The 27,503-nt window shown below is 53.2% G+C and overlaps 1 protein-coding gene across 2 annotated transcripts in view; it reads right to left on the minus strand.

Annotated features, from left to right (window-relative positions):
* The window catches only part of ITPK1 (inositol-tetrakisphosphate 1-kinase), a 180,358-nt gene extending 165,303 nt beyond the window's left edge, over positions 1-15,055 (minus strand). The window contains exons 1-2 of one of the 2 annotated variants that reach the window (XM_047862682.1): positions 14,999-15,055; positions 14,337-14,567 (exon numbers count right to left, since the gene is read on the minus strand). Coding sequence is in view for 1 of the 2 variants with exons in the window: in XM_047862681.1 (XP_047718637.1) it covers positions 14,337-14,431 (95 nt within the window). In the remaining variant the exon portion in view is untranslated. The remainder of the gene's footprint in view (positions 1-14,336; positions 14,568-14,998) is intronic. The other variant, XM_047862681.1, reaches the window with a different exon arrangement.
* Positions 15,056-27,503: the final 12,448 nt, after the last annotated feature.

A 27,503-nucleotide genomic window follows, 5' to 3' on the forward strand; every position in this document is an offset into this window, starting at 1 on the left:
ACAAAGATCAGGCCAGCTTTGCCTGCTGTCTGTAGTGGGCACAGCAAAAGGGAGAGCCCAGGATCGCCCTCACTTCCACTCCTGTCCCACAAGTACCACCTCTATCTATCTGCCTCAGAAGGCCATGCCACTAAGAAGAGCCACTGGCCTGTGAGAATTCTGGAACACCCGGGTGGAGGAACCTGCCACGCAGGACAAGGGCTCTGGGCTGGGCAGCCACTGGCTCCTCAATGGTCCTCACTTCCTCACCAGTTCCAGAAAGGAACCACAAGGGACCTCAAGCCCTAACCGGGCCCACCACACTGAGCCTTCTCCCAGCCTCAGCCTAGCCCCTTCACCCGGGGCCTGCAGGACTGGGCCCCTGAGAAGTGTGCAAGCCTGGGTGTGGACACTCACCATTCACTTCCTCCCCCTTCCAGGTGTAACCACTCCCAGTGTGTCCTCCCCACAGCTCCCACCGGGCCTGTTCAGGGTGGAAGGGACAGGACAGGACAGGCCAGCTACGTGCCCTGCACCCACACTCCCCACCTCAGGGTGGACTGAGCCCCCCTCCAGTTCCACAGCCCCAATCGGACAGTTTATAGCTGCGATATTCTCCAGGCTCCTGGTCTGGGAAAGAAAGACACTTTCTAAACGTTCCTTGTGCACGGGACAAGGCCATCAGTAATAGTTTACATAACATGGGACTGGTTTACCCCAAAACACTGTCCAACAACAAGGTTCCACATAGCACAGTGGGGCAGGGAGGACATCATCAGCCTTCACGCTGGACTCCTGGCAGCCTTGGCCTTTCCCCAAGGTCCCATCAAACTCCATCCCTAGAGGCAGAATTACATAAGCTCTTTCTCCAGGATGCCCAGCGCCAGACCCCTGGGCCCAGGGCCCTCGGAATCTACCTGTGTCCAGCTGGCTGTGGGTTTATCTGAGGACGAAGATGGAGCCAGGGGCCCGGCCTTTGGCTCTGACTTGTGGGGTTTCTCTTCACTCCCCTCTCCGGAGCACCACCCTAGCCCAGGAGACCACGTGTGTGGCCCCTCAGGCTGGCAGAAAGCAGCCCCCACCCTCACCGCAGCCGGCCGGAGAACCCAGAACCAGGAAGCGCCCCTGCCACCCCAAATGCCCAACAGCCATCACAATCTACTCAGCAAGCAGTCCCCAACTTCCTGTGTGGGGTCCGCCCTGCCCACACCCAGACCATGTGGCCGGGAAAGAGGCACTCCCTGGCCCCAGCAGCTGGCTCAGGGACAGGCATGTGGCTCAGGCTGATCCATCAGGGCCACTCAGAATGAATCCTGGGTCCCTTGGGACCTGCACCCAGGCTGGAGGGAGGCCCTGGGGCCAACCTACCCAGGCCTGAATCCCAGCTCTGCCACCTGCTAGCTGTGTGATCTTGGCAAGTTACCCAACCTCTCTGTACCTCCATTTCTCCTATTAGAAGACAGGGGTACAAGCCCACACCCTCACGGGCTTTAGTGCAGATCACATGAGAGTACACGAGGGACTCGGCACACTGCCTGGTTCAGGATAAAGGTCAGAGTGAGGACTCACCTGGAACCATCCAGCCTGGGAACAAAGCCAACATGAGAGGCCAGGTCCTGAGACATCGTTTGAGCACCTGATTCCACCTATGCCTGAAGCCAGAACTCTCCATGGAGAGAACACTCACAGAGAGCCCCATCATTACTGAACCTAGTTGGCACTGAGGCTTACGCAGGAACCCATCATCTCTGTGACTTGTAGGAATCAATCATACAGTTGACTTTCTGCTCAGGTCATTAACTTCATTCTGACATCGTCGACACTGATTGAGAGAGGAAGAGGACTAGATGACACAGCTGCCACGGTGTCCTCAGCAATGGGGACAGATTTGCGGGCACGTGGCCAGGTCCACAGGTTTCGCTCTTAGGGGAGCCCCCGTCCGCTGACAGTGCAGAAGCACCCACAGAACTGCCCGCATCCCACACGGCTGCCCACTCCCCTACCCTTCCCAGGGAAGCTTCCGGAATCCAAAGAGCTGGCCCTTCAGCACTCCCAGCAAGGCTGGAGGAAAGATGGGAAAGACTGCAGGGGTGAGTGGTGGCGGAGGGACCCCAACCTTCTGGGCCCCGGGACCGAAACAATTCATCCTGACCAGGGGTGGGGTCTGCCAACGACAGCCCGGAACAGAACAGACCCTGCTTCACCCTCACACTCGGTTCCCTGGAGGCCAAAGTGGGGACACGTGTGGGCTCCGGAGCAGAGGCCCAGCCTGGCCCGCCACACAGCCGTGGGCACCAAGCTGCAAGTCCTGCGCCCCGAGCTGTAAATCCTCATCTGCAAAGACCTCTTGTAGCTCAAAGGTTCTGGAAAATTACTCCTCCAAGATCGCAAACCTCTGCACTTCAGCAGAGGACGTTTTCTCTGCTATCACCTGTAGACACGGAGGGTCTGATGACAGGTGAGGGAAGTGAGGGACAGCCCCCTTTTTCCTTCAAGGATGGTCTCTGGCCCCTTCAAGAAAGGAGGAGGTCTGCACACTGAGCACCTCCTGTGCACGGGCACAAGGCCGACTCTTAACAAGGAAGAAATCAAGGCCCAGCGAGGGGCTGCAACGCACCCAGGGCCACCCATCCAGTAAGAGGCCAAACCAGGGTTCAAACCCCACCACCAAGCAGATCACAACTGTCCCCAGGACATCACTCGGAATCCATGGCCGGCCTCCCCAGCTGAGCAGAGATCAACAGAGCCAGCACCTAAATTTCCTGACTCTGGGCAAGGAGGACATCCAAATGGAACCGAGAGGGACATGGAAAAAAGCTAATAACCTATGGGCGCTGAGGATGAGGCGCTGGAAAAGAGCACAAACAAAAGGAAAGCCATCCTGTCATCCTCTGGATCCACCTACCAAAAACAACACACCTCCATCATGGTCAAGGGGACAGCTTTGGATTCATGCAGACCGCTGTTCAACTCCTACCCCCAGGAGACAGCAGCCATGAAAGCCGGGAAGGTCGCTTACCCTCCTGGAGCCTCAGTTTCAAAATATGGACTGAAAGACTCAGAGCACAGTGACAGGCCCAGAGCGCTGTTACTTTGGGGCTGAACTGTTCTTATTTTGCTGAAAATAATGCCACAGGGACATTCTGCTGTCTCTGGCAGAGGCTGGCTGCGCTTCTGTAGGAGGACGCCACAGCGCCCCTCCACACCAGAGGCAGGCACATTGGTGACCCCAGGGGACGGAGGAAGCACCCTCCTCACTGCAGGGACACTTCCCAATTTACAGACAAAGGCCTCCATGAGGCCCAAAGGCTCAAGCCTGGACCTTCCTCCCCAGAGCAGTGAGGAACCAGGGACCCAAAGCGCCCTGAGTAAAGTCCACAGCTTGGCTGCACCCAAGTCAAAGTGAAGACCAAGAGGTCTGGAGGCTGATTCCTCAGGAAGCAGAACTCCTTCCCAACAGGACCCCAAAGCCCTGCCCATACCTGCTCACAGAGAGGCAGGAACAGGCCTCTGAGGGAATGGTCAGAGTTCCTTTTCTTTTCAAGAATCCTGCAATGCATTTTAAGATAAAGATTTAAGGGGCGCCTGGGTGGCTCAGTCGGTTAAGCGTCCGACTTCAGCTCAGGTCATGATCTCACAGTCCATGAGTCTGAGCCCCGCGTCGGGCTCTGTGCTGACAGCTCAGAGCCTGAAGTCTGCTTCAGATTCTGTGTCCCCCTCTCCCTCTGCCCCTCCCCTGCTCATACTCTGTCTCTCTCTGGCTCAAAAATAAATAAAAACATTTTTAAAAAAAATTTTTTTAATTTTAAGAATAAAGTATTGGGGCACCTGGGTGGCTCAGTCAGTTAGGCCTCCCGACTTTGGCTCAGGTCATGATCTCAAGGTTCATGAGAGTTTGAGCCCCATATCAGGCTCTATACCAGCACAGAGCTTGCTTCACATCCTCTGTCCCCCTCTCTCTCTGCCCCTCCACCCCACCCTCTCAAAAATAAATAAACACTGGGGCACCTGGGTGGCTCAGTCAGTTAAGCGTCCGACTTCAGCTCAGGTCATGATCTCACGGTCCGTGAGTTCGAGCCCTGTCTGAGGACAGCTCAGAGCCTGGAGCCTGCTTCGGATTCTGTGTCTCCCTCTCTCTCTTTGCCCCTCCCCTGCTCACTCTCTCTCAGTCTCTGAAAAATGAATAAACCTTAAACAACCAAACAAACAGAAAAAGAATCCAATATTATAGAAAATAAACTTTAGTGTCAGCAAGGCCAGGTTCAATTCCAAGCTGCCCCTCCCACCAGCTCTACAACTCTGGGGATAAATCTCCTTGCTGGGCCTTCATTTCCCCATCTGTAAGATGGGTGGGTGCAAAGAGGAAATGCCAGAGAGAAACCAAGAGAGGGGCGCCTGGCTCGCTCAGTCAGTAGAGCAGATGACTCCTGATCTTGGGCTTGTGAGTTCAAGCCCCACACTGGGCACAGAGATTACTTTTAATAAATAAATAAATAAATAAATAAATAAATAAATAAATCGATAAATAAAATAAAATAAAATAAAATAAATATTTGTTAAATTAAAAGTAAAGAGCCTAGAGAGAAACCAACAATCCCACAGCACTGAATGTTCCTCATAAAGATGCCCAGGATCCTACAAGGGCAGGAGCCAGCCCTTCCAGGATAGGCACCTGGGGTCTCACAAACACCACCCCACACACACCAATATGTCCCTTCTCTCCTCTCCGAGGGTCCCCCAGACCCCTGGGAGAACAGAACTCCACACAACCCGCACCCTCCTGTAGCACCCGCCCCTCGTCAGGGCCCAGTGCAGCAAACATTCCCTAGAAGGGCTGGGGCTGCCCCTGGGGGCAGAGGGTGCTCACTGCTATATGGGTCCCTAGAACCCAAGACTGGCCAGCATGTAGTAAGCACTCAATAATTGAACCTTCGCTAGGACAAGCACCCCAGGGTGGGGTCCCAGACGTTTCCTCACCTCCACACCCCAGCCCTCCAACGTTGGATGGAAATATGGTGTGAGGCAGAAATGAAAGCGAAACTCTCAGCACCCACCTACCATCCCCAGGCCCTCCCAGGAAGCAGTGAGCTGGGAGGCCAGAGCCATGGCCTGGTCACTGACACTGGAGGACCCCCACACCAGGAAAGGATCAGGAAGGGAGGCAGAGAGGCCACCTATCTGCCCTGGGCCGAGGGCTCCCACCAGAGATATGTCAGAGGCCCCAGGCCCCAGCTTGGACAGGTAGGAAGGTTGGGGAGGTGGCCTCCTGGGACACAGGGGGAATGCTATCATTTATTAAGCATCTGCCATGCTTGTTAGCCCTAGAGGTGGCTGAATTATGCCCACTTTACAGGCAGAGGAGCAGAGGCTCAGGGGAGGCAGAGTGGCTTGTCTAGTCATCTACAGATGGGCAAGACTTGTGTTCCGAGTTCACTGCCGTCCCCACCACCCGCCACCCCTCTGGGCCCCGTAACTGTACAGAGAGTGCTCAGAAAAGAACGCCTTGCTTTTCTTCTGAAGTGGTTATCAAGCCAATGGTACTCGGACGTTACGTTCAAGGTGGAGGCGAAGGCCACCGAACAGGGTAGAAATGGTGTGATTTCAGGGGTCAGCTAGCCCCTGGGGCAAATCCCAGCCCTGCCACTCTCATCTGGCACGTGGACACACGCCAGCCACCTTGGAGGGCAGACTTCCGACCTGCAACAGTGCCCCACCCGTGGTGGGTTCTCGCGGGGCTCTGATGTGAGCCACCGATTTGGGGATGGGGTGGAATATCACCACAGTCCTGCTGAAGCCTGGAGGGCCGCGTGGGCGAGCCCCAAGTCCCGGCTTCATGGCTCGGGCTCCAAGACCCAAGCACACAGACCTCTGATGGGAAGCCAATGGGGGTGCAGAGCAAACCGAGAAGGGAAACACCACGGGCTGTGCCTCTGCTCCGGGCCCTGGACCGCTGACCGGTGTGACATCTGGCCAGGCCAGTCCCTCGGGATCCACCTTTAAATAATTCCAGCACAGACTGGCAGCCAGAGGTCAGAAATGTTTAAAAGAGGAGAGAAGACTGTCCAAAGGGCAGCAACCAGGAAGCAGAGCTGGGCGTGTGTGCTCTGAGGAACAGAAGTGCCCCGTGGGGACCCCCAAGACGAACCGGCCGGGGAACCTTTACATCTAGGTGCCCTCCTGGAGAGGACCTGTCCCCGAGAGACCACTTCTCGCCTGTTTAACTCGACACAAACGTGGCTAACAGTTTGGGGGTGAGGCCTAGTAACGTACTCTGGGTTTCCCCAAAGAATCACCAGGGCACTGATGTTAAGAGAAAGCCAGCAGGCCCCTTCTCTGGAGAGGGAAGACTGAAGGATGTGTATGTTTCAGCAGGGCCTCCAGGTGCCACTTCCGTGGGGCAGGTTCACCAACACTGGCCTGGAGGAAGATAAACTAAAGAGAGCAAGCTTCGGTGACCTCCATCCGCCACCCCTAGACTCCGCCTTGAGGCCAAACCTGAGCTTTGGGAAAGGGGAAAGGTCAGCTGGCCTAGGGACTACCAATAAGGGCCAGGGGATCCCCAAGGCTCCCGGCTCACTGCTCCTTCCTGAACACAGAGGCTGGACTGGGCCTGACCCTAGGGGAGCATGTGGCCTCCTGTCCCAGCCCCCAGATCACAGCTACGGCCTCAGGTGGAAAGAAGGTCCCTGGGCCACCCACCTGGCCCATCACACCGTCCGGGAACAAGGACACCAAGGACACTCTACTGCCTCCTTTGGCCACCTGTCTGAAGTGGAAACCAGCCCGCCCTTCCCAAGACAGCTGCCCACAGTCCACACAGAAGCCAGGGCTACAACAGAGGCGAGCCAGGGCGTGTGGCCTCTAGGCAGCAGACGGAGCCCACCCTGTAGCTCTTCAGCTCCTAGAAGAACGGGGCTCTCGGACTCTTTGGTCAAATGTCACCTCCTCAGAGAGGCCTCCTGTGACCACACAGCGCTCCGGTGGCCTCGGCCGCCCCTGGCCATGGCTCTCTCCTGTTTGCGGGCTTCCCGGCACGAGCTACACGGCGCAGCACTGAAGTGGTCTGTGTGCTGCCCTCACCTTCATCTCCTTACCGGGTATGCAGGTGCCTGAGGGCGGGGACCGGCACCCAGCACACCGCTGGCTAGGTGCATGCTCGAGACTTGCTCTGTGGATAAAAGAACGAAGGAATGGAGCTCAGGGGCTCCTCCCTGGCCTGGGCTCCTCCTTCTCCTCTCACCCCAGGGTTTCCATCTGGGCCCAGAGCACTCCAGAGCCACAAGTGGCTCCTGGCTGAGCCACACGGACGTGCAAAAGGCTTCCGAAACCCACCAGTCAGTTCCCTCATCCACGAAGAGATACCCTCTGGTGCTCCCACCACGGGCACTATCGGAGGCCCTGGGTCTCTGCCCAAACACAACTGCCGGTCGGTCTCCACCTTTACGGAAGCACCTTCAAAGACAACACACAAATCCGGAGAGAAAGAACGAACCCACTAGGGGCTGAAGATTCCAAGAGAAAGGGAAATTAAAGGTACCTCTCAGAAGCTGCCTTTCGGAGGGACCGCAGCCTGACTGCGTGTCCTGCCTCTCCCTGCAGGGGCCGGAGGGCCGGCCTGGAGCACAGAGAGCGGTCGACAGGGTCGGCCTGGGACTTCCTCATGGGAATAATTCTCCAATCTCCACAGGCAGTGCCAGAGCCACCCCCAGGAGCTGTCACAATCCTCAGCCTGGCACATGACGGGCCTACACAAACCAGCCTGAGGCCCAGCTGGGGAGGTGCGGGCCACAGGGCGACTGCTTTCTGAGGGAGGCCTGCAGCAGGCAAGACAAAGCACCAGGCGGAATTCGAACGGCCCAACGGGAAGGGCCTGGCTGCTCCCCAGGCACCCTGGTCCGTAACTCTGGAGGAAGTACTATTTAAGAGGCATTGGCAGGCAGTGGGGAGGGCACGGTGGTCTTGGAGCAGGTAAGCCCCCCCAACACACACATCTCACTGTGTGACCTGGAACAAGCCGCCCCACCCCGCCAGGCCTGGGTCTCCCCCTTGGGAACCCAACCAACACTCTCCCCACGCAAGGCCACACAAGCCCAGGCCAGCTTCCCCAGGGCCGGTGGAGGGTGAAAGGCTGAGGTCGGCCCGATTCATGCAGGAAGAGCGAAGGAGTGGGTGCACAGCTCCCGAATGATGCCTGGCTTTCTAAACTGAATCTTACTTTTTAAAAAAGGAGGTACCAGAACATTCCCTCAAAAAGCTAGCTTACCAGCTGAATTCACAATACGAGTGGGAACAGAAACCCTATTTACTTCCAACTGTTCGGGAACTGCACTCATGAGGCACTTCACTAAGCATTTACTGAATGCCCCGAGCCTGTGAAACCATGCGGGAGACATAACCAGTGGAGGCAGGATGGTCTGGTGGTTAGGAATGGAGGTCCCAGGCCGCCGTGCCTGCTGGCGCCTGCCTCATGCAGTCGCCCCCCCCCCCCCCCCCCCCCCCCCGCCCAGACAGCATGAATCAATCTCACTGTCAAAAGAGACATGCAAATCAAAAGTACCACCTCACCCCTGCACATGGCCAAGATCAAAAACGTTTGCCAGGGGCTGTTCCGAGGAGGGTGTGGTTAACAGGCTCTCCCATTTGCTAACGCTTGTGGGCAGTGCTATCTCTCTGTGAGCAGCTTTACGACTCCCCTGGAAAAGTGAGCCACCTGTGCCCTCTGACCCAGCATTCACTCATCTGGCAGGGAGTGCCCAGGCGATGGGGCAGGGCGCTCACTGCCCCACTGTCTACACCGGCAGAGGCCAACCAGAGGGGGCGAGATCTAGTCCATCATGTTAGGAGCTGGACCACTCGGCCAGTAAATAAAGGAGGGTAACGATATGGATCTACCTCCCAAAGGAGCAGAGATGTGCTATTTCTCTAAGACACGGTGTTCCGTGAAATGAAACGCGGGCATATGCAGAGACCAGAACACGCGTGTGCCCGTCTGCACAGAACATCTACAGAGAGAGGCTGCCGACAGCAGCTGTCCCTGAGTGACAGGAACCCAGGAACAAGGGAGTCACTGACTTTTTGTTGTCCTCTGAGTACTCTTGATATTTTTTTTGACGTACGCACGTATTAAGTGTTCACAAAGATAAAGAAAACGATAAGAGTTACCATTAATAGTAACACGATTGTTCATCAAGACTCAGCATCTTCTGGAAGTCCAGCACAATTTTCCAATGCAGGGCCGGAACCCACCTGCCGTGAGATCATGACCTGGGCCCAAGTCAGATGCTTAACCGACTGAACCACCCAGGCGCCCTGAATCTCCAAACTTTAATAAAAAATGGAAGTGCCATCTTGCATTAGTGTATGATTTTCTCAGGTTCCTCATCCGTAAATGAGGGGAGGACGGCACCCCTGCCTCCTGGTGGGGGGGAGCCCGTGTTAAAGGAGACCACCCCACCGGATGGGCACCGCCTTGGCGGCTTCTGATGGCCCCACAAAGCCCACACCCAGCAGGGTGATCGGGCAGCACCCATCATGGGCTTCAGAGTCCCTCGCAAATGGCCCAGGCCAAGAATGCTAGACCCACAAGTGCCAAAGATCTTGGAACAGAGAGGCCTCCCTGGGCGGAAGCCCACTCCCCTACTCCCCAAGGACAGCTCTAAAAACAAGCAGCAGGCACCATCTACAGTTTGCAGGCACTTCACATGCCCGGAGTCCTGACTCCTTTCACGTACACAACCACCCTGCGCTATGCAGTGCTAACACCCTCGCTTTGCAGGTGGGGAAACTGAGGCACAGAGGGCCCAGGGTCACACGGGTGGTCTGTGGTGGAGCAGGCCGGGGACCAACACTGTCCAGATGGACGTCTTCTGCCACCGGTAAGTCCAGTTCTCTCCCTTGGAGGCGGGAAGGAAGCGTTTCTTTGCAAGGCTGAGTTATGGACGGTCTCGGGGCACTGGTGCAAAGGAAACCTGGTCAGTACCTCCTCCCACCCCCACACCCCCAAAATGGTGCACATCCAGACATTGAGACAAAGAGAGCAACACCTACCCACAGACCAGCATCACTTAATCCTGGAAAAGATGCTCCTTCTTCCCCCTAAGAATCTCCTGAAAGAACTCCAGCCCAGAATTCGCAGCCACCCCAGCAGAAAGGGACCTTCGAAATGCCCCCTCTTCAAGGAAGGAATGTAGGACGAGGAGGGGAGGGGAAGGCCTGATGGCACCCTCACGCCCTCCCTGGCCCGCTTCCCTAGCCCAGGCTGCCGTCAACACCACACTCCCAGCTCCACGAGGACAGGGGCTCTGCCCTGCTGCTCCCCAACCTGCTGCCCCCCGCAGAAGGTGCTCAGTCAACCTGAGCCTCAGTGGACCCCGGGCCCCATTCCCCCTGAGGGAACTGAATAAAGGTTCCCTGGTGGGACGGTCTGCGATGATAACGTGGCCTGAGATTGCTCCATAAACACGTTTCCTGTGGGCCCAGTGGGCCGTGCTGGCCTCTAAGGTTCTCAAGGAAGAGAACCTCACAGACATTCTTCTGCTTTTGGAGCCTCCAGGAAGCCCCGGCCTAACCTGGGCACAGAAGAGACTTAACACGGAAGCCATGTCCCCCGGTGAAGGGGCCTCAGGACCGGGCACAGGAAAGCTGAACGGGCTGTGGGAGCCTCTTCCTTCTATTCCCCAGGCCTCGGTGTCCCCATGCCTCCGTCCGGGGCTGCTGGGAGCATGAAGTGACATGAGGTACCAGGAAGGACTGCATTAAAAAGGCAGCTGACGGAACAGTAAAGACAGACAGCGGGCCGCCCACATCTTACACCAAAATGCTTTGTGACATCCTGTGACTTTTCACTACCTCCCCCAGTACAGGTTCAAGCACAGGACAGAAAAGGGTAGGAGGGTGAGGAAATGGAGGAGAGACACAGAAAACAAAGGGAACAGAGAGGTGGGGGCCAGCCAGCATTTCCAAACGAGACATCGGAGAAGTTCAAAAATCAAAAATCAAAAACCCCCCAACATTTCCAACTACCAGCTTCATTTCTTGGCTTCCTCTTGGGAGTCCCTTCTGGGCATCTTGAAAAGGGTACAAGGAAAAGATTTAAAAAAAAAATTTTTTTAAAGGGGCACCTTGGTGGCTCAGTCGGTTAAGCGTCCAACTTCAGCTCAGGTCATGATCTCACGGTTCAGGGGTTTGAGCCCCGCAGCGGGCTCTGTGCTGACAGCTCAGAGCCTGGAGCCTGCTTCGGATTCTGTGTCTCCCTCTCTCTCTGCCCCTCCCCACCCTCAAAAATGAATAAACATTAAAAAAGAAGAAGAAAACGAAAGAAAAGGGCACAGGAGAGGATGTGAAGGAACTGTGAGGCTGTTCCACTATGAGCAGAAGGGCAAGGAGGATGGCAGAGGAAAAGAGAACACAAACCAGAGCCTCATCCATGTCCCCATCCCTGAGGGGAGAAGAAACCGAGGACAGTGACAGGAACAAACAGTACCACTAAAAACAAGCGGAGTCAAAGGCCCATCTGTTGACTAGTCAGAGGGCTGTCCTATCGAGGTGCCCCAAGGGTGTGAAGGGTGGGCCCTTATGCCCACCTGCCGTATCCAGGCCCAGGTACCAGGCCCCTACGGCCACCATCCACATGCGATGCCCCCCTGGCGGAACAAGGCAAGGAAGTGTCTCCGGGATAACAGGGCAGCAGCTGGACCCTTGTGAAGGGAAGAGCGGGTCCGCCTTACTGTTGGGAGGTGCCCAAGTAGAAAGGGCTTTCTGGGGGGGTCTCCAGGTCATCAAGTTGGGCTCATTCTAGAAGTTAAACAAAAAAGAACAAAAGTACGGAACCTACCCCTTCTCATGCCTGCTTCCCCATCTATAAAACAAATGGGCTGGAGGAGATGATCCCCAACATCCCTTCCTGCTCGAAGGTTTTTACAAGGCCTGACATCCAACTAAACAACTCATCTGGTCCATTCGGGTCATGCTCTCTGGCGCTGACACTGCCCTAAACATTCGGAGAAGAGCTTCAGATCATTTTCAAACATTCCTGGACTTTCTCATCAGAGAAAGTCACAGGCAATTCATCATCCATCAAAGCAGGAGCATTGCACCTCCAGACTGTGAATGTCAAAAACGTGACATGTCCATCCACATCACCTCTCGGGTCACTGAAATCGAAGCAGCTTTCCCTACCAAGAGCACAGCAACCTCCAAGGGCTCTGGCCACCGGGTCAAGAATGGGAGCTTTCTGCATCAAGTATAGAAACGTGGCCACAAGGGGGCGCTGCCTTGAAAGTAATAAAGAAGAGGAAAAAAAGAAAAACTCTTTCTTGGTGTTTTCTTTTCCTTCTTTAGCTTAAAAAACACTATATCTAGAGCTTCCCTAATGAAAACACAAGTGGGCTTCCTGAGGTTCTAGAGTGACCCAGACGCTCTCTGTCTTCTCTTTGAAGCCAATATTCCGGCCAGAAGTAGGCATCCAGACTTTGAAGGCAACAACCTTGTCAGAGAAATTAACCCTCCATGCTGGACTTCCCCCAGAATGGTTAACATCTCAGGGCTTGCCCTGAACACCCCTCCAGCCCTGCTTAAAGGCAGGGGATGTCTGTGGGAAGGGAAGGCAATCTGCAAGTCCAGCAGCAGGACCCAGCCCCGAGTCTGGGCTGGAACTGTTTTTGCGAGAGCCTCCTAATTAACGAGCAAAACATACCAGCCAGATGACAAGCCTCATGCTTTAGCTGCAGACACAGGATGACACAAATACAGACAGACCTTGGGGAAAAAAGGGTGCAAGGTATTAACTGGGATCTACCAAGTCTGAGATGACTCTGGAGTCTAGGAGCAGAAAGGGGCTTGCAAAACATGTCAAAGGGGCTTCACATTTCTCCTGTGTCTAGGACACTTTTTCCCTGTATGTATCTGTGGCGCAAAGTTCAAGTGTCCTTTTTTAACGTTCCAAAAGTCCTCGGACCCATTTTCAAAGTTCTGGCTGCAAGCTCCTCCTGATTTCCTGATTTCCTTGTGAATTCCCGGGCTGCTTGGCATGCCCTACCGACCATGAAAAGCTTGCTTTCTCCTTAAGAGACCAGCCTGAGAAATGGCAGCCAACTCCATCCCTAGGCCAAAAAATGCAGAGCCAGGAGCTGTTTCACACAAGGTGCGCCCCTCTGGCTGCAGGGACAAGAGTGCCTGCAGGGCTTGCCAAGGCAAAGGAGCAACAAGCCTTGGGACAGGCATCAGGGGCACAGAAGTGCACAAGCCAGGCCAGCATGTGAAGGCCAGCTCAGACTCACCACTTGTTCCGAGCACCAGGAGATAAGGAAGCCCAATTGTTCAATTCTGCAACATGTTTGGGGACCCAACAGGGACAAAAATGTAAGTGGAACACATTTCCCAGAATCAAATCTACCAAGCGGAGACACTGCATAACAAAAGGATTCCATCAAGACTTTGCAAAAGGCTTGGGGAGCCAGATTCTCTTAGGCTTTCGATAAGAACAGGATTTCACTAACAGCTTCCCAGAGGCAAAGCCACAGTTGTAGAACAAGGTGAGGTATACCTGACCCAAGAGTGGATGCTTCCATAATAGACTAGGAATGTAATCTTATTAAAACACCATGAATCTCCACCACTGAGCACCAGCTGGGGGGGGGGGGGAGCTTGTCGGAGGGAGGAAGGCCATTCTACACCACATGCATTTACCCCACCTCCTCTGCACCAGACACTCCCTAGCTGTGGGACCCGGGGCAGGGTACCCTACCTCTCTGCAGATAGCTCCCCCTTCTCAGACACATGGCCCAGAATCACCACCCCGGTCAATTCTCAAAGCTGGTGCGACGCTCTAATGAGACAGCAAATCATCACATACATGCCAAGTACTGCTACTCGCTGCACAGAGGCTTAACCCAGTGACATGCAATGGCAGCTTCAAGGGCTGCACACGAGGGGCACACAGTAGGTGGTCTGCAAACACATAAACAGTGCTGCCCTTCTCCACGAAGGGAAGGGAAGGAAGGAGGAAAAACACTCCAGTCCAAAAGTAACCTCCAGCCACAGGCAGACAGCGTGGATCCCCCGATTTCCCAGGTCCCTCTGCCACCTTTAGCAGCGTTCCCAACGCGCTCTAGGCAGCCGGGGGCTTCCCCACCGAGGGTCACGGTGCACCTGGAAGCCCCGGTCCGTGCCACACCGCCCATCCTGGCCGCCGCTCCCCTCGAGCACCGCCGGCGGCCACCACAACCACCTGGTCGCTGGGACTCGATGTCCCCGAGCACCGCTCCTTCCCGAACGCTCCGGCCTCCCAAAACAGCGGCTGAGGCTGAACCGGGCTCGGGCCGGGGGTCCCCGGGCGGCGGGGCCCCGTCCCTCCTTACCTGCACAGCTCGGCGAAGGCCTGGAAATTCAGCTTCTTGATTTTCTTCTCGCTCAGCCAGTAGCCAACTCTCTTCCCTTTCAGAAAGGTCTGCATCTTCCTCCTCGGGCGGGGAGCTCGGGTCCGGAGGAAATCGCCCACAGGCCGAGTGTGGCGGCCCGGCGCGCGCCGCGAGCGTGCGGGCACCTCCTCCGGCGGCGGGGACGCGGAACGGGACTCGGGGCGCGCAGTCCTGCCGGGAGGGGCGGGCCGGGGCGGGCGCCCGGGCGGAGGGAGCGGCGCTCAGCGCGGCGTGCCACTGGCTGCCGCTGCCGCCGCCGCCCACGCCCCCGCCGCCCGCGGGGCTCGCCGGCGCGCCAGATCGCCAGCGCCGGGCCGGGCCGGGGGCCGGGGGCCGGGGCCGGGAGCCCGGGGGCCGCGCCGCACGCGCCCCCCCCACGCCCCCCACGGCGGCCCTGGCGGCGCAGGCCCGGCCCCCGCGCCCCTCGAGGCCCCTCCTCCCCCCCTCCCGCCCGCGCCGGCGGCCCCAGACTCCGAGCCCGGGGCGGTGCGATCGGCCGCTGCGAGCCGGGCGCGTGCCCTTCCCGGCGCGCTCGGACCCCGCGGGGCGCACGCGGCCGCCCGCGTCCCCCGCGCCGCCCCGCCCCGGCCCACCGTCCTCACCCGCCGCCGCCGCCGCCGCCTCCCGGTCCTCGTCTTCGCCCCCGCGCGCAGCCCGCGCCCCCGCCGAACCCGGCCGCCGCCGCCGCCGCCGCCGCCGCGCTGACCCGGCCGGGCGGCCCGCTGGACCCCGCCGCGGCGGAGGAAGCGCCGCAGCGACGGCCGCTAGGGGGCAGCGCCGCCCGCCGCCTCTTAAAGGCGCCGCGCCCTCCCGGCTGGCCGTTTGGGGTTGTTTGCGTCGGGGCTCAGGCTTATGAGCTTCGGGACGGAGGGCGCGGGACTGGGTTTGGGGCGGCCATTGCCAAGTGGTTTTTGCTTTTTAAAGGGGCGAGAGGAGTCGTGCTGTGGGCATTTGCGGCCTGTCCGTTGCGAGTTTCTTAAATCAAAAGCATCTCTGTACCCCCAGCAGTATTCAGCGCCCCCCCCTCCAACACGCTGGGTAATTCACTGGAACAGCAGCGGGGGGGGGGGGAGGGGGGATACGGACATTTAATGAGATCATCTCTCTTCTCTTGAGGAGACAGACCCAGGCCCAGGACGGGGCCCTCTGGGGTGGTGACCTGAGCACCCAGGGCCTTCTCACACGTAGGGTGTTGACTGCCTCTCTGGTCCCTTCCCACTGAGTGGGGACAAGGCAGGAACTAGAAACCTCTAAAATGGGGGTGGAACACTCCCAGGAGCCCCTTTCCCTTTGGAGCGCAAGCCAGCAGCAGCCTCCGGGTCCTGGATTCACTGAACCCCACTCTGCCCTGCTCCAGCCCTGTGGGACAGTAGGGGAGCATCCAGCCTTCAAAGAGCCCCGGGTTTGGGAGGAGAAAAAGGGCAGGAAAAATGAGTGAGGGGGTGGGGCTCAAAGTTTCAGGGGAGAATTTAAGCTGGCCTCGGAAAATAAGGAAGATTTTGGTAGGCCCTGGAAGGGAAAATGGCTACAATTGAGGCAGGGAGAAAGAACCAAGCTGTTAGGGCTGACAGACTCTCCTTGACCAAACTTGGGCTCATTCTTTAAGGCCCAGCCCTGGGGGGTCTGCCTTCTTCCCCTCATTACAACCTCCCCACCCTTCTTCTGGCTGGCCTTCCAAGTTGCAACTAGGAGAGGCCGGCCCACTCCGGGACTTCAGGAGTGATCACACATCACTAACTCCACCTCTCCGCTTGCTCTCCACCACTCACCCCACCTTGTGCTCGCTGTGTGACCTTGCAGTCCACTCAGCCCGTCTGAGCCTCGGGTCCTCCATCTTTACCCCAAGAGACAAGCGGTGAGAGCACTTCAGACTGCAAAAGAGCAGTGGCTGCGGGGTCTAAAAGGTATGATGTTGTGGGGCGTGAGGGGATGGGAAGAAGATGAAGGTAGAGATGTCTCTCACAAAATGGGAAGAACTGTCTTTGGCTTCTGGAAGACCAGACTTGGGGGCCCTAGTTCAGCACCTGGGCAAGTCAGCCTAGCCCTCGGAGCGTCAAGGATTGCAGCACGGATCAGAACAAGGCCATGGACTGGTCCTCAGCAGGCCTTCAAAAATGCTGCTCGTTACTGACTTCTCCCAGGATCCAAGAACCTAAGGATTCTTCACTTGAGGCCCAGTTGAGAGCCCCCCGACCCCCACCCCCAGGGCTTCAGGAACTCCTGCAGCTGCCAGAAATTATGTACATAATGGTCATAGCTTTTTACAAACTCTGTGACTCTGTGATTTGCCCCAGAAGTTAAGAATCACTAATGACTCCAGGGACACCCGGGTGGCTCAGTTGGTTGAGCGTCCAACTTCAGCTCAGGTCATGATCTCACTGTTCGCGGATTCGAGCCCCTCATCGGGCTCTGTGCTGATAGCTCAGAGCCTGGAGCCTGCTTCAGATTCTGTGTCTCCCTCTCTCTCTGCCCTTTCCCCCACTCACACTCTGTCTCTGTCTCTGTCTCTCTCTCTCTCTCTCTCTGCCTCAAAAATGAATAAACATTTAAAAAATGTAAAAAAAATCATTATAGTTACTCCAACTTTAGCATATGTGCTGCCCAAGCAAGCCCTAGAGTCACTAATTACTCCAATTTGCTTTCTTTTTAAGTTTACTTATTTATTTTGAGAGAGAGAGGGTGCGTGTGAGCGGGGGAGGGGCAGAGAGAGAGGGAGAGAGAGAATCCCAAGCAGGCTCCGCACTGTCAGCACAGAGTCCAACTCGGGGCCCAAACTCACAAATCATGAGATCGAGAGTTGAAATCAAGAGTCGGACGTTTAACTGACTGAGCCACCCAGGTGCCCCTCCAGCTTATTTTCTTATCAGGAAGAAATGGGCCCAGAGAAGGAAGGGGATTTGCCCAAGGCCACCGAGCAAGTAAGTGGGAAAGCCAGGACCAGCAACCCCAGGCCACCATCCTTCTGGAGGTAGGAGGGATGAGAGAGAGAAGGGACAGGTTCTGAGAAGCAGACGGCCGCCCGGGGTATAGCGGGATCCTCCATACGCACCGCTGGGACCAGGGACCCACCTACATTTCCCTGGAGCCCTGGGCAGGTGCTGGCCTCAAGCCTCCTCTCCACAGAGAATGGGAACTTCTATGGGTTTTATCTCTGTTTTAAGATCCTGGTCATCCCACAGGGGGCTCTGGGGGTAAAACCATGCTGCAGAGCTGTCCCACTTGGACTAAAGGAGTGAACCATTTTGCCAGCCTCATTCCAGCCCAATCCATCGGTCTTTGGGCACGGGCTGACCCCTGGGGAGAGGCAAAACCTCGGGCCAAGTATTGCTCAGTTCACGACTTCCTCCACTTCTTTGAGTGCCACGAAGCCTGTCAACCCTTCCCTACTTGTCTGTCCCCTGTAGTCCCAGCTGGTCTGTTCTCCATTCCAGCCAGAACAGTATTCAGAATACAAATCCACTGTACTTGGAATAAAAGCCAAAACTCCTTGCTTCCCAGCCTCATCTCTTCACCTTGCCCCTACCAACCTGGCCTCCGTGATCCCTGCTGTCCCTAGGGCCCTTAGCCATTCAGTTCGTTGTTCTGGTACGTTCTTCCCTCTTTTTACTTCTTAACTCATCCACCGGCTCCCAGCCCAGGGGTCCCTTCCTGGCATCTCAACCACTCTAGTTCAATGAACCGGATGGTAATCAGACTTGGACCCTTACTGGGGCTGAGTATTTTACTAATGTTTGTCCCACCACTAACTGTGAGCCCCTCGAGGGCAGGAACTGTGTTTTCCTCTTCCCACCACAGTATCCAGCGGATAGCACAATAGTAGAGGACACTGGCTGAGAGTCTGGGTTCTGTCTGGGTGCACCGGAAGCCAAACTGCTCCATAAAAGTGACTGAATAAATGAATGTCAAGTTAGTCCCCCCAGGCAGTCCCCGACCTCACCTGAGGTAAGAGAGGCAAAACTAGGAAAACTCCAGAACAGGAACCTGGAGACATCTACATTCCCTCTGGGAAGCAGATGGACCATTAAGGGATTAAATGAGCTATTGTGTGTCCATGGCCTGGGGCCATCTGGGAAAGGATTATTCCAGAGTTGGAAGTGGAGCCACAGTAGAGGGAGGGCCTTGGGGCGGAAGAGCACTGCCAAGGGGTAGAAGTTGTTCACCTGGGAAGCTCTCCTAACCCCAATCTTTCTCCCCGGGGGAAACTAGGGCTTTGGAAAGTAAGACAATGAAGTAATTGAGAATTCCGACCTAGGATGTGGCTGATGGACACTGAACAATCTACTTAACCTCTCTGAGCCTTGCTCACCTCATCTGAGACCCTTGAGATGGTATCTATTACAAGGAGACTGGTTAAGAAAGTCACGGTAGGGCGCCTGGGAGGCTCAGTCGGTTGAGGGTCAGACTTCGGCTCAGGTCACGATCTCACTGTCGCTGACTTCGAGCCCCGAGTTGGACTCAGTACTGTCAGTGCAGAGCCAGCTTCACTTAGGATCCTCTGTCTCCCTTTCTCCACCCCTCCCCCACTAGTACCCGCTCACCTGCGCACGCGTGCATGCACACGGGACGGGGATCTCTCTCAAAAGTAAATAAACATTTAAAAAAAAAGTTAGTCGTGGTATACCCATTCTGCAATGGTTTGGGACAAGGAATTAAATGTGCTGGTTCAAGACGCAGCCAGCCTGGCCTGACCATTTATTATCTGTGTGACTGTGGGCAAATTAATAAATCTGTCTGAGCCTCAGTTTTGTAATCTATTAAATGGGAACAACCAAAATTAGGTACTTTAAAAATAAAATAAAAATATATGGGAGTAACGATCAAACCCAGTTCATAAGATCGTCGAGAAGTTTAAATGGGTGTAGATATGTAAAGGACTATAAATTTGTAAAGGAGGTAAATTCATGAAGGACTGTATCAGACATGTCTTATAAGTGTTAGCCACTGCTGTGCTGCTATACTACGTCATCCATAGTGTGGGCCTCTGCAGCGATTAAAATAATCAAATAGAATTATATCGGTTCATTCATTCGTTCGCTAAATATTGTCTAAGCACCTACTATGTGCCAGGCCATAGGGGTATATTCTAGGCACAATATATTCTATATTCTAGGGATTAGGGATACCACAGTGACAAAAACCGAATCTGGGCCCTCATGGAACTTATATTCTCCTGGAGTGGGCAAAGAATATACAACATAAGTAAATAAATTGTGTAGTATGTTACCCATGTGATCCATACTACAGACAACAAGCCACACTAAGGGAGACAGCAAATAGCGGACTGTGATCTCAATTGTGTGATCAGAGTAAATCCCACTGGAAGGTGACATTTGAGCAAACATGTGACGAAGGTGAGCAAGCAAGTCGTAAAGATATCTTGGGTAAGAGCTCTCAGGTAAAAGAACAGCAAATGCCCTAAAACAGGCTCAGGCCTGAGTGTTGACAAGGAAGCCAGTCTGGCAGGAGCAAAATGAACAGAAGAGGGAGGAAGAGGAAGAGCCAGAGAGAGAGCGGCCAGATCACGCAGGGCTCACAGGCCACCGTGAAGGCCTTTTCCGCCCAGCAAGACGGGATTCCTCGAAGGAGCACAGGACCGCCTCCGGTTTTACTGGGACTCCACTGCTGTGTGCAGGGGAGACCCAGTGAGGCAGCAAGGATGGGGGAAAGAGATGGTTGAGATTCATTTGCAATAATCTAGCCCGGGAGCGATGGTGGCTCAGACCCAGGCCATAGCAGTGTAGGCGGTGAGACGCGGTCACATTACAGATGTAACTTGAAGAAAGGGTCAGTGGGATTTGCTGGGACATGGGAAATGGGGTTGAGCGCAAGAGAGAAATTATGGAAGTCTGAGGTCTGGGGCCTGGCAGCTGGAAAAACAGAGCTGCCAACAGTCGAAATGGGGGAAGACAGAAGTAGGTGAGGGTTTGGGGATTACATCAGCTCTGTTTTGAATGGTTAGGTTTGAGATATCTGTCTGAGGGATATCAAGTAGGCCATTTCGATAAGGAATCTGGAGATCGGGGGCATGACTCAAGCAAGAGATATAAAATCAGGAGTTGTCAGCACCCAGATGGTACTGAAAGCTGTGAACTTGGGTGAGATCACTAAGGGTGTGAGTGTAGGTGGAGAAAAGTTCAAGGATGGGCCTCAGGGGCATGACCATGTACAGAGGTCAGGGAGGAGCAGAAGAACCGGAAAAAGAGCTGAAGAGACAGGAGGAAACCCAGGAGAGTTCTAGCCCTGGGAGCCACATGAGGGAAGTACTCCAGGAGGAAGGAGCAATCAGCTAGTGGGACGATGGAAAGATAAACTGGTGACCTTGGACCTGACAGTGGGAGATCACTGGTGTCCTTCCTAAGACTGAGTATTGAAGAGTCTCTCAAATATGTTAAGTAAAAAAACAAAAACAAACACACACAAAAAACCCCACAAATGTAATTCAGTACACACGATAGGCTGCCACCAAGCAAAAAAGTCGAGGGCCACGTATCCATATATATGTTGTGTGTTTCTGAAAAGATACACAAGAAACCATTAACAGTGGTTGCCTTTGGGGAGAGGAAGGGGGGGGGGGCGCCCGGGGGGAGAACGGCCCCCCGCTGTGAGAGGGGGCTCATATTTCATTGCATATTTGTTTGGCAATTAAAGTATTTTTTATCAAACATGTATTACTTTTTCAATTAAAAATAGTTACAAAAGGGAAAAACATATGATTATAATGAATGAAGTGAGAAAGTATAGAAGCACTGGCTCACAGCAATTTCCAATAAATGTACATTTTCTGTTGAAACGCACTCAACAGAGTGAGTGGCACCTTGAGTGGCTCGGTGGGTTGAGTGTCTGACTTCGGCTCAGGTTATGATCTCGAGGCTCGTGAGTTCGAGTCCAGCATCGGGCTCACTGCTGTCAGTGTGGGGCCTGCTTTGGATCCTCTGTCCCCCTCTCTGCCCCTCCCCTGCCCTCTCTCTCTCTCAAAAATAAATAAAAATTAAAATTAAAAAAGTAAAGAAAGGCACTCCTGTGGGTTGGCTTGAACTTCCAGCAGGAAATGATCAGAATTGTTTTCTGGTATGCACCTTTCTAAAATAACATTTTCTGGGGTGCCTAGGTGACTCAGGCCACTGACTTCGGCTCAGGTCATGATCTCACAGTTCGTGAGCTTGAGCCCTGTACTGGGCTGAGCTGATGGTGCTGAGCCTGCTTGGGATTCTCTCTCCCTTCCTGTCTCTGCACCTTCTGTGCTCTCTGTCTCTCTTTCTCTCAAAATAAATAAATAAACTTAAAAACAATATATAAACATTGTCTAATTGAACCAAATTAGCAATATCATACTTTAAAACATGAAAAATAATTCTTTACTGTCATCTAAAACTTGATCCATATTTAAATATCCCTAATTGCCTCTAAAATCTGCCTTTATGCCTGGTTTGGCCAAACCAGATTCAGACTGAGACCTCAAATTGCCCTTGGTTGGGATGTCTCCTGATGTCTTCTGATCTTGACCAGTTCACCTTGTGAAAGAGACTAGGTTGGTTGTCCTGCAGAAGGACCAACCTTCTGGATTTGTCTGCATCATTGTGGTGCATTTAGCTGGCCAATCTATCCCTACACTTCCTGGAAACTGGAAGTTAGACCTAAAGACTTGATTAGAATCAAATTGAAAGCTTTTGGCTGAGGAGCACCTGAGTGGCTCAGTCAGTTAAGCATTTGACTCTTGCCCTCGGCTCAGGTCATGATCTCACAGTTGGTGAGCTCAAGCTCCAGGTTGAGCTCCCACATCAGACCCTGCATTGGGCTCTGTGCTGGCAGTGAGGAGCCTGCTTGAGATTCTGTCTCTCCCTCTCTCTGCTCCTCCCCTGCTCTCTTGAGCATATGCTCTCTCTCTCTCTCTCTCTCAATCTGTCTCTCAAAATAAATAAATAAACTTTAAAAAGATAAAAAGCTTTAGAGGCACCTGGGTGGCTCAGTCAGTTAAGCATCCAACTCTTTGGTGCAGCTCAGGTCACAGTCTCATGGCTCATGAGTTCAAGCCCCACGTCAGGCTCCATGCCGTCAGTGAGGAGCCTGCTTGGGATTCTCTCTCTCTCCCTCTCTCTCTGCCCCTCCCCTGATCACTTGCTCTCTCAAAATAAATAAATAAACTTAAAAAAAAAAGCTTTTGGCTGAAAAAAAATTATAGATGGTATATGTGCACTAGAAAATACATAAAGTCTGGGGCACCTGGGTGGTTCAATAGTCAGTTAAGACTCTGACTTTGGCTAAAGTAATGATGTCGCAGTTTGTGGGTTTGAGCCCCACTCCAGGCTCTGTGCTGACAGCACAGATCCTGGAGCCCACTTCCAGTCCTGTCTCCCTCTCTGTCCTTCTCCTGCTCATGCTCTGTCTCTCTCTCTCAAAAATAAATAAACATTTAAAAAAATAATACATTGGGACGCCTGGCTGGCTCAGTCAGTTAAGCGTCCGACTTCAGCTCAGGTCACGATCTCGCAGTCGGTGAGTTCGAGCCCCGCGTCGGGCTCTGGGCTGATGGCTCAGAGCCTGGAGCCTGCTTCTGATTCTGTGTCTCCCTCTCTCTCTGCCCCTCCCCCGTTCATACTCTGTCTCTCTCTGTCTCAAAAATAAATAAACATTAAAAAAAAAATTAAAAATAATACATTAGGTCTGCTTGTGCTAGGATTTTTACACATGTATCCACCCACGTTACCATAGCCCAAATCAAGATAGAGGCTGTTCCTAGCTCAACGGCTGGTTTCCCCTCCTGCCCCTTCCCAGATGATGGCCTGCTTCTATATTTCATATAAATGGAATTTTATAGTATAAACTCCTTCACTCAGTATTGTCTGCGAGATGCATACATATTGTTGTGTGTATCAAGAGTTTTCCCCATTATTGTCTTGTTTCATTGAGTGAATATGTCACAGTTTTGTCATCCTTTCCCTTGCTGATACACCTCCTATGGTTTGAACACCAAAAAAAATTGGTAATTTTGCCCGAACCCATGATTTCCTCAAGAGTTGCACAACTGACCAAACTCTTAAGTCAGCTGTCATCCCCAGAAAAAGTGAGGTAAGAGAGACTTAGTGTGACCTTGCAGGTGCAGTGGGAGGGAGCTGATTCGATTCAAGAGATGTTCCTGTAGACGATACACAGCTAATGAGCCCCTGAGCCTGGTGGGCAAAGAACCCTTCGATACTTGGTTTAAGGACGTCGCAGAGAAGGGAGTGTGTCTCCCATTGTAGCCAATGAGGACCTCCGGGGTGAAACGCCCGGGTGAAGGTCACACCTCGATGGCAGAGTGGGGCCTGGACCCCATGCTGGGCTTTTCCTCCCTCTTTCCCGTTACTGTGGGAAGTGGCAAAGAGGAGTTGAGGGCAGGAACCTTCTTCTCAAGACCTCCAGAGGAAAGAAGGAAGGAAATACAGAAACGAGACAGTGCAATCCAATTTCGAAACGCTGCTAGCTGGGGCAACGCGCCCTTGATCCGGGCCAATACACCACGGCACAGGGAGGAAGGCCGCAGGCTCCAGCTCTCCTGCAAACTGAGCAAAACCAGGCTCCAAGGACTGCAGGCGCAGAGAGCTTCCTCGAGCAATGCTAGTTCTCTGCCCACGCCATTCTATTCAAACCCTGAGCCAAAGTGTTCAAAAGCAGCGATCAGGCCCATGCGTGGGGATTTGTCTCCATGAAAGCCCCCTTCTATGATATCTGTTCTCCTTCCAAGGCCTGGGAAATGTCCCTCTCAAAACCATCAGTTTCCTCTACGCCAAACATTTAGTGACATTCTTTTAATCCTCTGTGGCACTTAGAAAACATAGCTATTGACTAACTATATTAAGAAATGCCATCCACAGCCCACCCCCGTCAGCCCCTTGAGCCCCAGTGACGTCCACTCTCTGGGGTCATGGGGAAAGAGGCCCCTGGTGGCCTCTTGAGTCCTAAATTGCTTTTCCTGGCACAGTCCGGCCCTCTGGGCTGTGCCAGACAGAGAACTGCAGAGGGACCTTGCTTTACCAGAAACCTAAATTAAAAAAGGAAAAACAAAACAAAACAAGTTCGCAGCACACGGACCTCAATGGCCGGTGCTTTACCAGCCGCACCTGCCCCACTTGGGTCTGAAACGTGATTCCACCTACAGCACGGTCTCTCAAACACCACTTTCAAGCACACGTCGATTGCAGAAAGGGAAGCATGACCCACACACGGTACAAGAGCTGTGTGCTTCTTCAGCTTCAAAGAGCACAACAATCCCTTGGCATCTTGGTAAGGTACAGGTTTGGACTCACTGGGCCCGGGGGTGGGGGCCGGGACCCTGCATTTCTAGCAAGAGATGCTGCTACCGGTGCATGGGTGACTTTAACCAGCAACATACTAACAACTATAATAAAACACCAACTCACTGGTTCCCTGACTGCACATTAGAATCACCGAAGAGTTTTATTTTATTATTTTTTAATCCGTTGACTTTTCTTTTAGGTTTATTTATTTATTTGAGACGGAGAGAGAGAGAGAGAGAATGAACAGAGGAGGAGCAGAGAAAGAGGGGGACAGAGGGTCTGAAGCAAGCTCCATGCTGACAGCCCAAGGCAGGGCTCGAACTCACGAACTGAACTGTGAGATCATGACCTGATCTGATGTCCGCTGCTTAACTGACTGAGCCACCCACACGCTCCTGAAGATCTTTTAAAAACAAATATCTCTGTCTGCGCCCCGCCCAGACCAATGGATCAGAATTCTTGCGTGGAGGGAGATTCAAAATCAAAAAATAAATGAGAACAGCATTCTGCACGTACCAGCAATGACGAAGTTCAATGAAGGCAACAATTCTTACGTTCTCTCTCTCGCTCATAAATAAATAAGCATTGAAAAAAAAAAACTGAAGGGGCGCCTGGGTGGCTCGGTCGGTTAAGCGTCCGACTTCCGCTCAGGTCATGATCTCACGGTCCGTGAGTTCCAGCCCCGCGTCGGGCTCTGTGCTGACCACTCAGAGCCTGGAGCCTGTTTCAGATTCTGTGTCTCCCTCTCTCTCTGCCCCTCCCCTGTTCATGCTCTGTCTCTCTCTGTCTCAAAAATAAATAAACGTTGAAAAAAAAATTTTTTTTAATAAAAAAAATAAAAAAAACCTGAATGAAAAACCTTTAAATAATAAAATGCTGAAAGAAAAAAAAGGAAAAAAAAATAGCTCCCAGGCACACATGCAGATATTTATAAGGTTCTGACCATGTGCATGCAGCCTTCAGTCCTCATGAGGACACTTCGCCGGGGCCACAGCTAATTCCTCCCATTTGACACCCAAGGACACTGAGGGACTAAGAGGCTAAAGGAGTGAGAATAAGTGGCTGGTGAATCTGGAGCTGGCCACTGAGTCCACACTATAAACTGGGACCAGCAAACTAGAGCCTGGCCAAACCTTACCTGCATCTGGTTTTTATACGGCCCATCAGCTACGAATGGTTCTTCCATTCTTAAATGGTTGAGGGAAAAAATCCAAAGAAGAATTTACGACATGTGAAAATTATTCAAAATTCGGATTTCCGTGTCCACAAATTAAGTTTGATTGGCACACAGCCGCCCGTTCTCTGTCTTGTCCGTGGCCGAGGCTCCCGCTGTAATTACAGAGCTGAATAATCGCCACGGGGACCGGACGGCCTGCAGCGCTTCAAATGTTTACTTCTGGGCCTTTCCAGAAAAGGTTAGCTGACCCCTGCTCTGAATGGTCACGCAGTTTGTAAATTCTCCACTTTTCTTTTTTATACACTTTGACTACTGTTTCCACACACACACCCCCCCCACGCTATGCTAAATGGGAACATGTATAAAGTTGCTTTTATAGAGTCATTTAACGGTAAATCAGCTGATTGCTTGTCCAAGATTTCTGGTGGATCACTTCAAGCGGCGAATGAACGTGAATGCACTAATGTGTGAGGCCACAAAAACAGAGCAACAGGAAGATTCACCTTTCTCATGTATGTCTATCTGGCAACAGTCCTCTGGAGGCTAGGCTAGGCCGGGCCTGAAGCAAGCAGCTGACTAAGAAAAGTAAAATGACAAACTAAAAAGAGAGAGGTACCCTCCACAAACTCTGCGTTCGTAGGATATATGAAGCATTCACTTAGCAAAAATACACTCCCTGGGGAGTCAGTGGAAAGAGGCGCAGCCTTGGTTGGCCTCCAGAAGCTCATGATCGAATGGGAAAATTAGGTAAGTATGTAGGGAGCTTTACGGGAACACAAGGATAGCGTATCCTGGAAGGCATCCTGGAAGAGGCGAGTCTAGGAGGCTAAGTAGCAGGTGCTACATAAACACATTTTGCTGTCTTTAGCACCCTCTAGGGCAGGCTTGTGTGTTTTTCAACTCCATTTTTCAACTGCTCTGTTGTAGGCCCGTGCCTCTTACCGAGGAGGCATCTATTAAATGTTATTTTGAATTTAATGGAGGACGGGAGGGGAGGGGAGAGAACTATAGTGTAGGCCTCTGTGGCATAACCATGGGTAGATTCTGGATTCTGCACATCTACCTTCTACCTACGAGAGGACTCTTCCGTTTTGTTTTGTTTGTTGATGATCAAATTAATATACACTCATTAAAGGATTTCCGGAAAATAGAGACCGTGGAAGCAAAAACTATCTAACGATCCCAGTTAGCATGGACTTCCTTCCCTTCCAGTGTCTTCTCTGTAAATTGGTAACGAGTTTTATTTTAATTGTTTTTCCTGTGTTCTCCCCATTCATTGAGCATCCTCTACGTTGGAACAGCCTCAATAATCATTAGTTTTAATGACCTACTATTCTGCCTAGTGATTAGGCCACCACCTCACTTAACTAGTCCCCTGATATTGAACACCAGAGTTATTCTCCGTGTTTCAGTCTTACTGTGAGGAGTAAGCAATTTGCTTAAGCACAGCACTGCCATGGACATATTAGCAATGATTATAGATCGTGCTGGCTGTCCTCATCCCTAAAGCTCACTTGTGATGTTGTCCTTGGAAATGACTCTTCGGAGGGGAGCAACGGGGTCAAACTGCTTCGATGGCAAAAAGTCAAAGGAATTTCCCAAAGGCTAGCACGGATTTGAGCTTCCTGCAAAGGCTTTTAAGTTGGTGATTCCCAC

The sequence above is a fragment of the Prionailurus viverrinus genome, chromosome B3, assembly GCF_022837055.1.
Source record: "Prionailurus viverrinus isolate Anna chromosome B3, UM_Priviv_1.0, whole genome shotgun sequence".
NCBI lineage: Eukaryota > Metazoa > Chordata > Mammalia > Carnivora > Felidae > Prionailurus > Prionailurus viverrinus.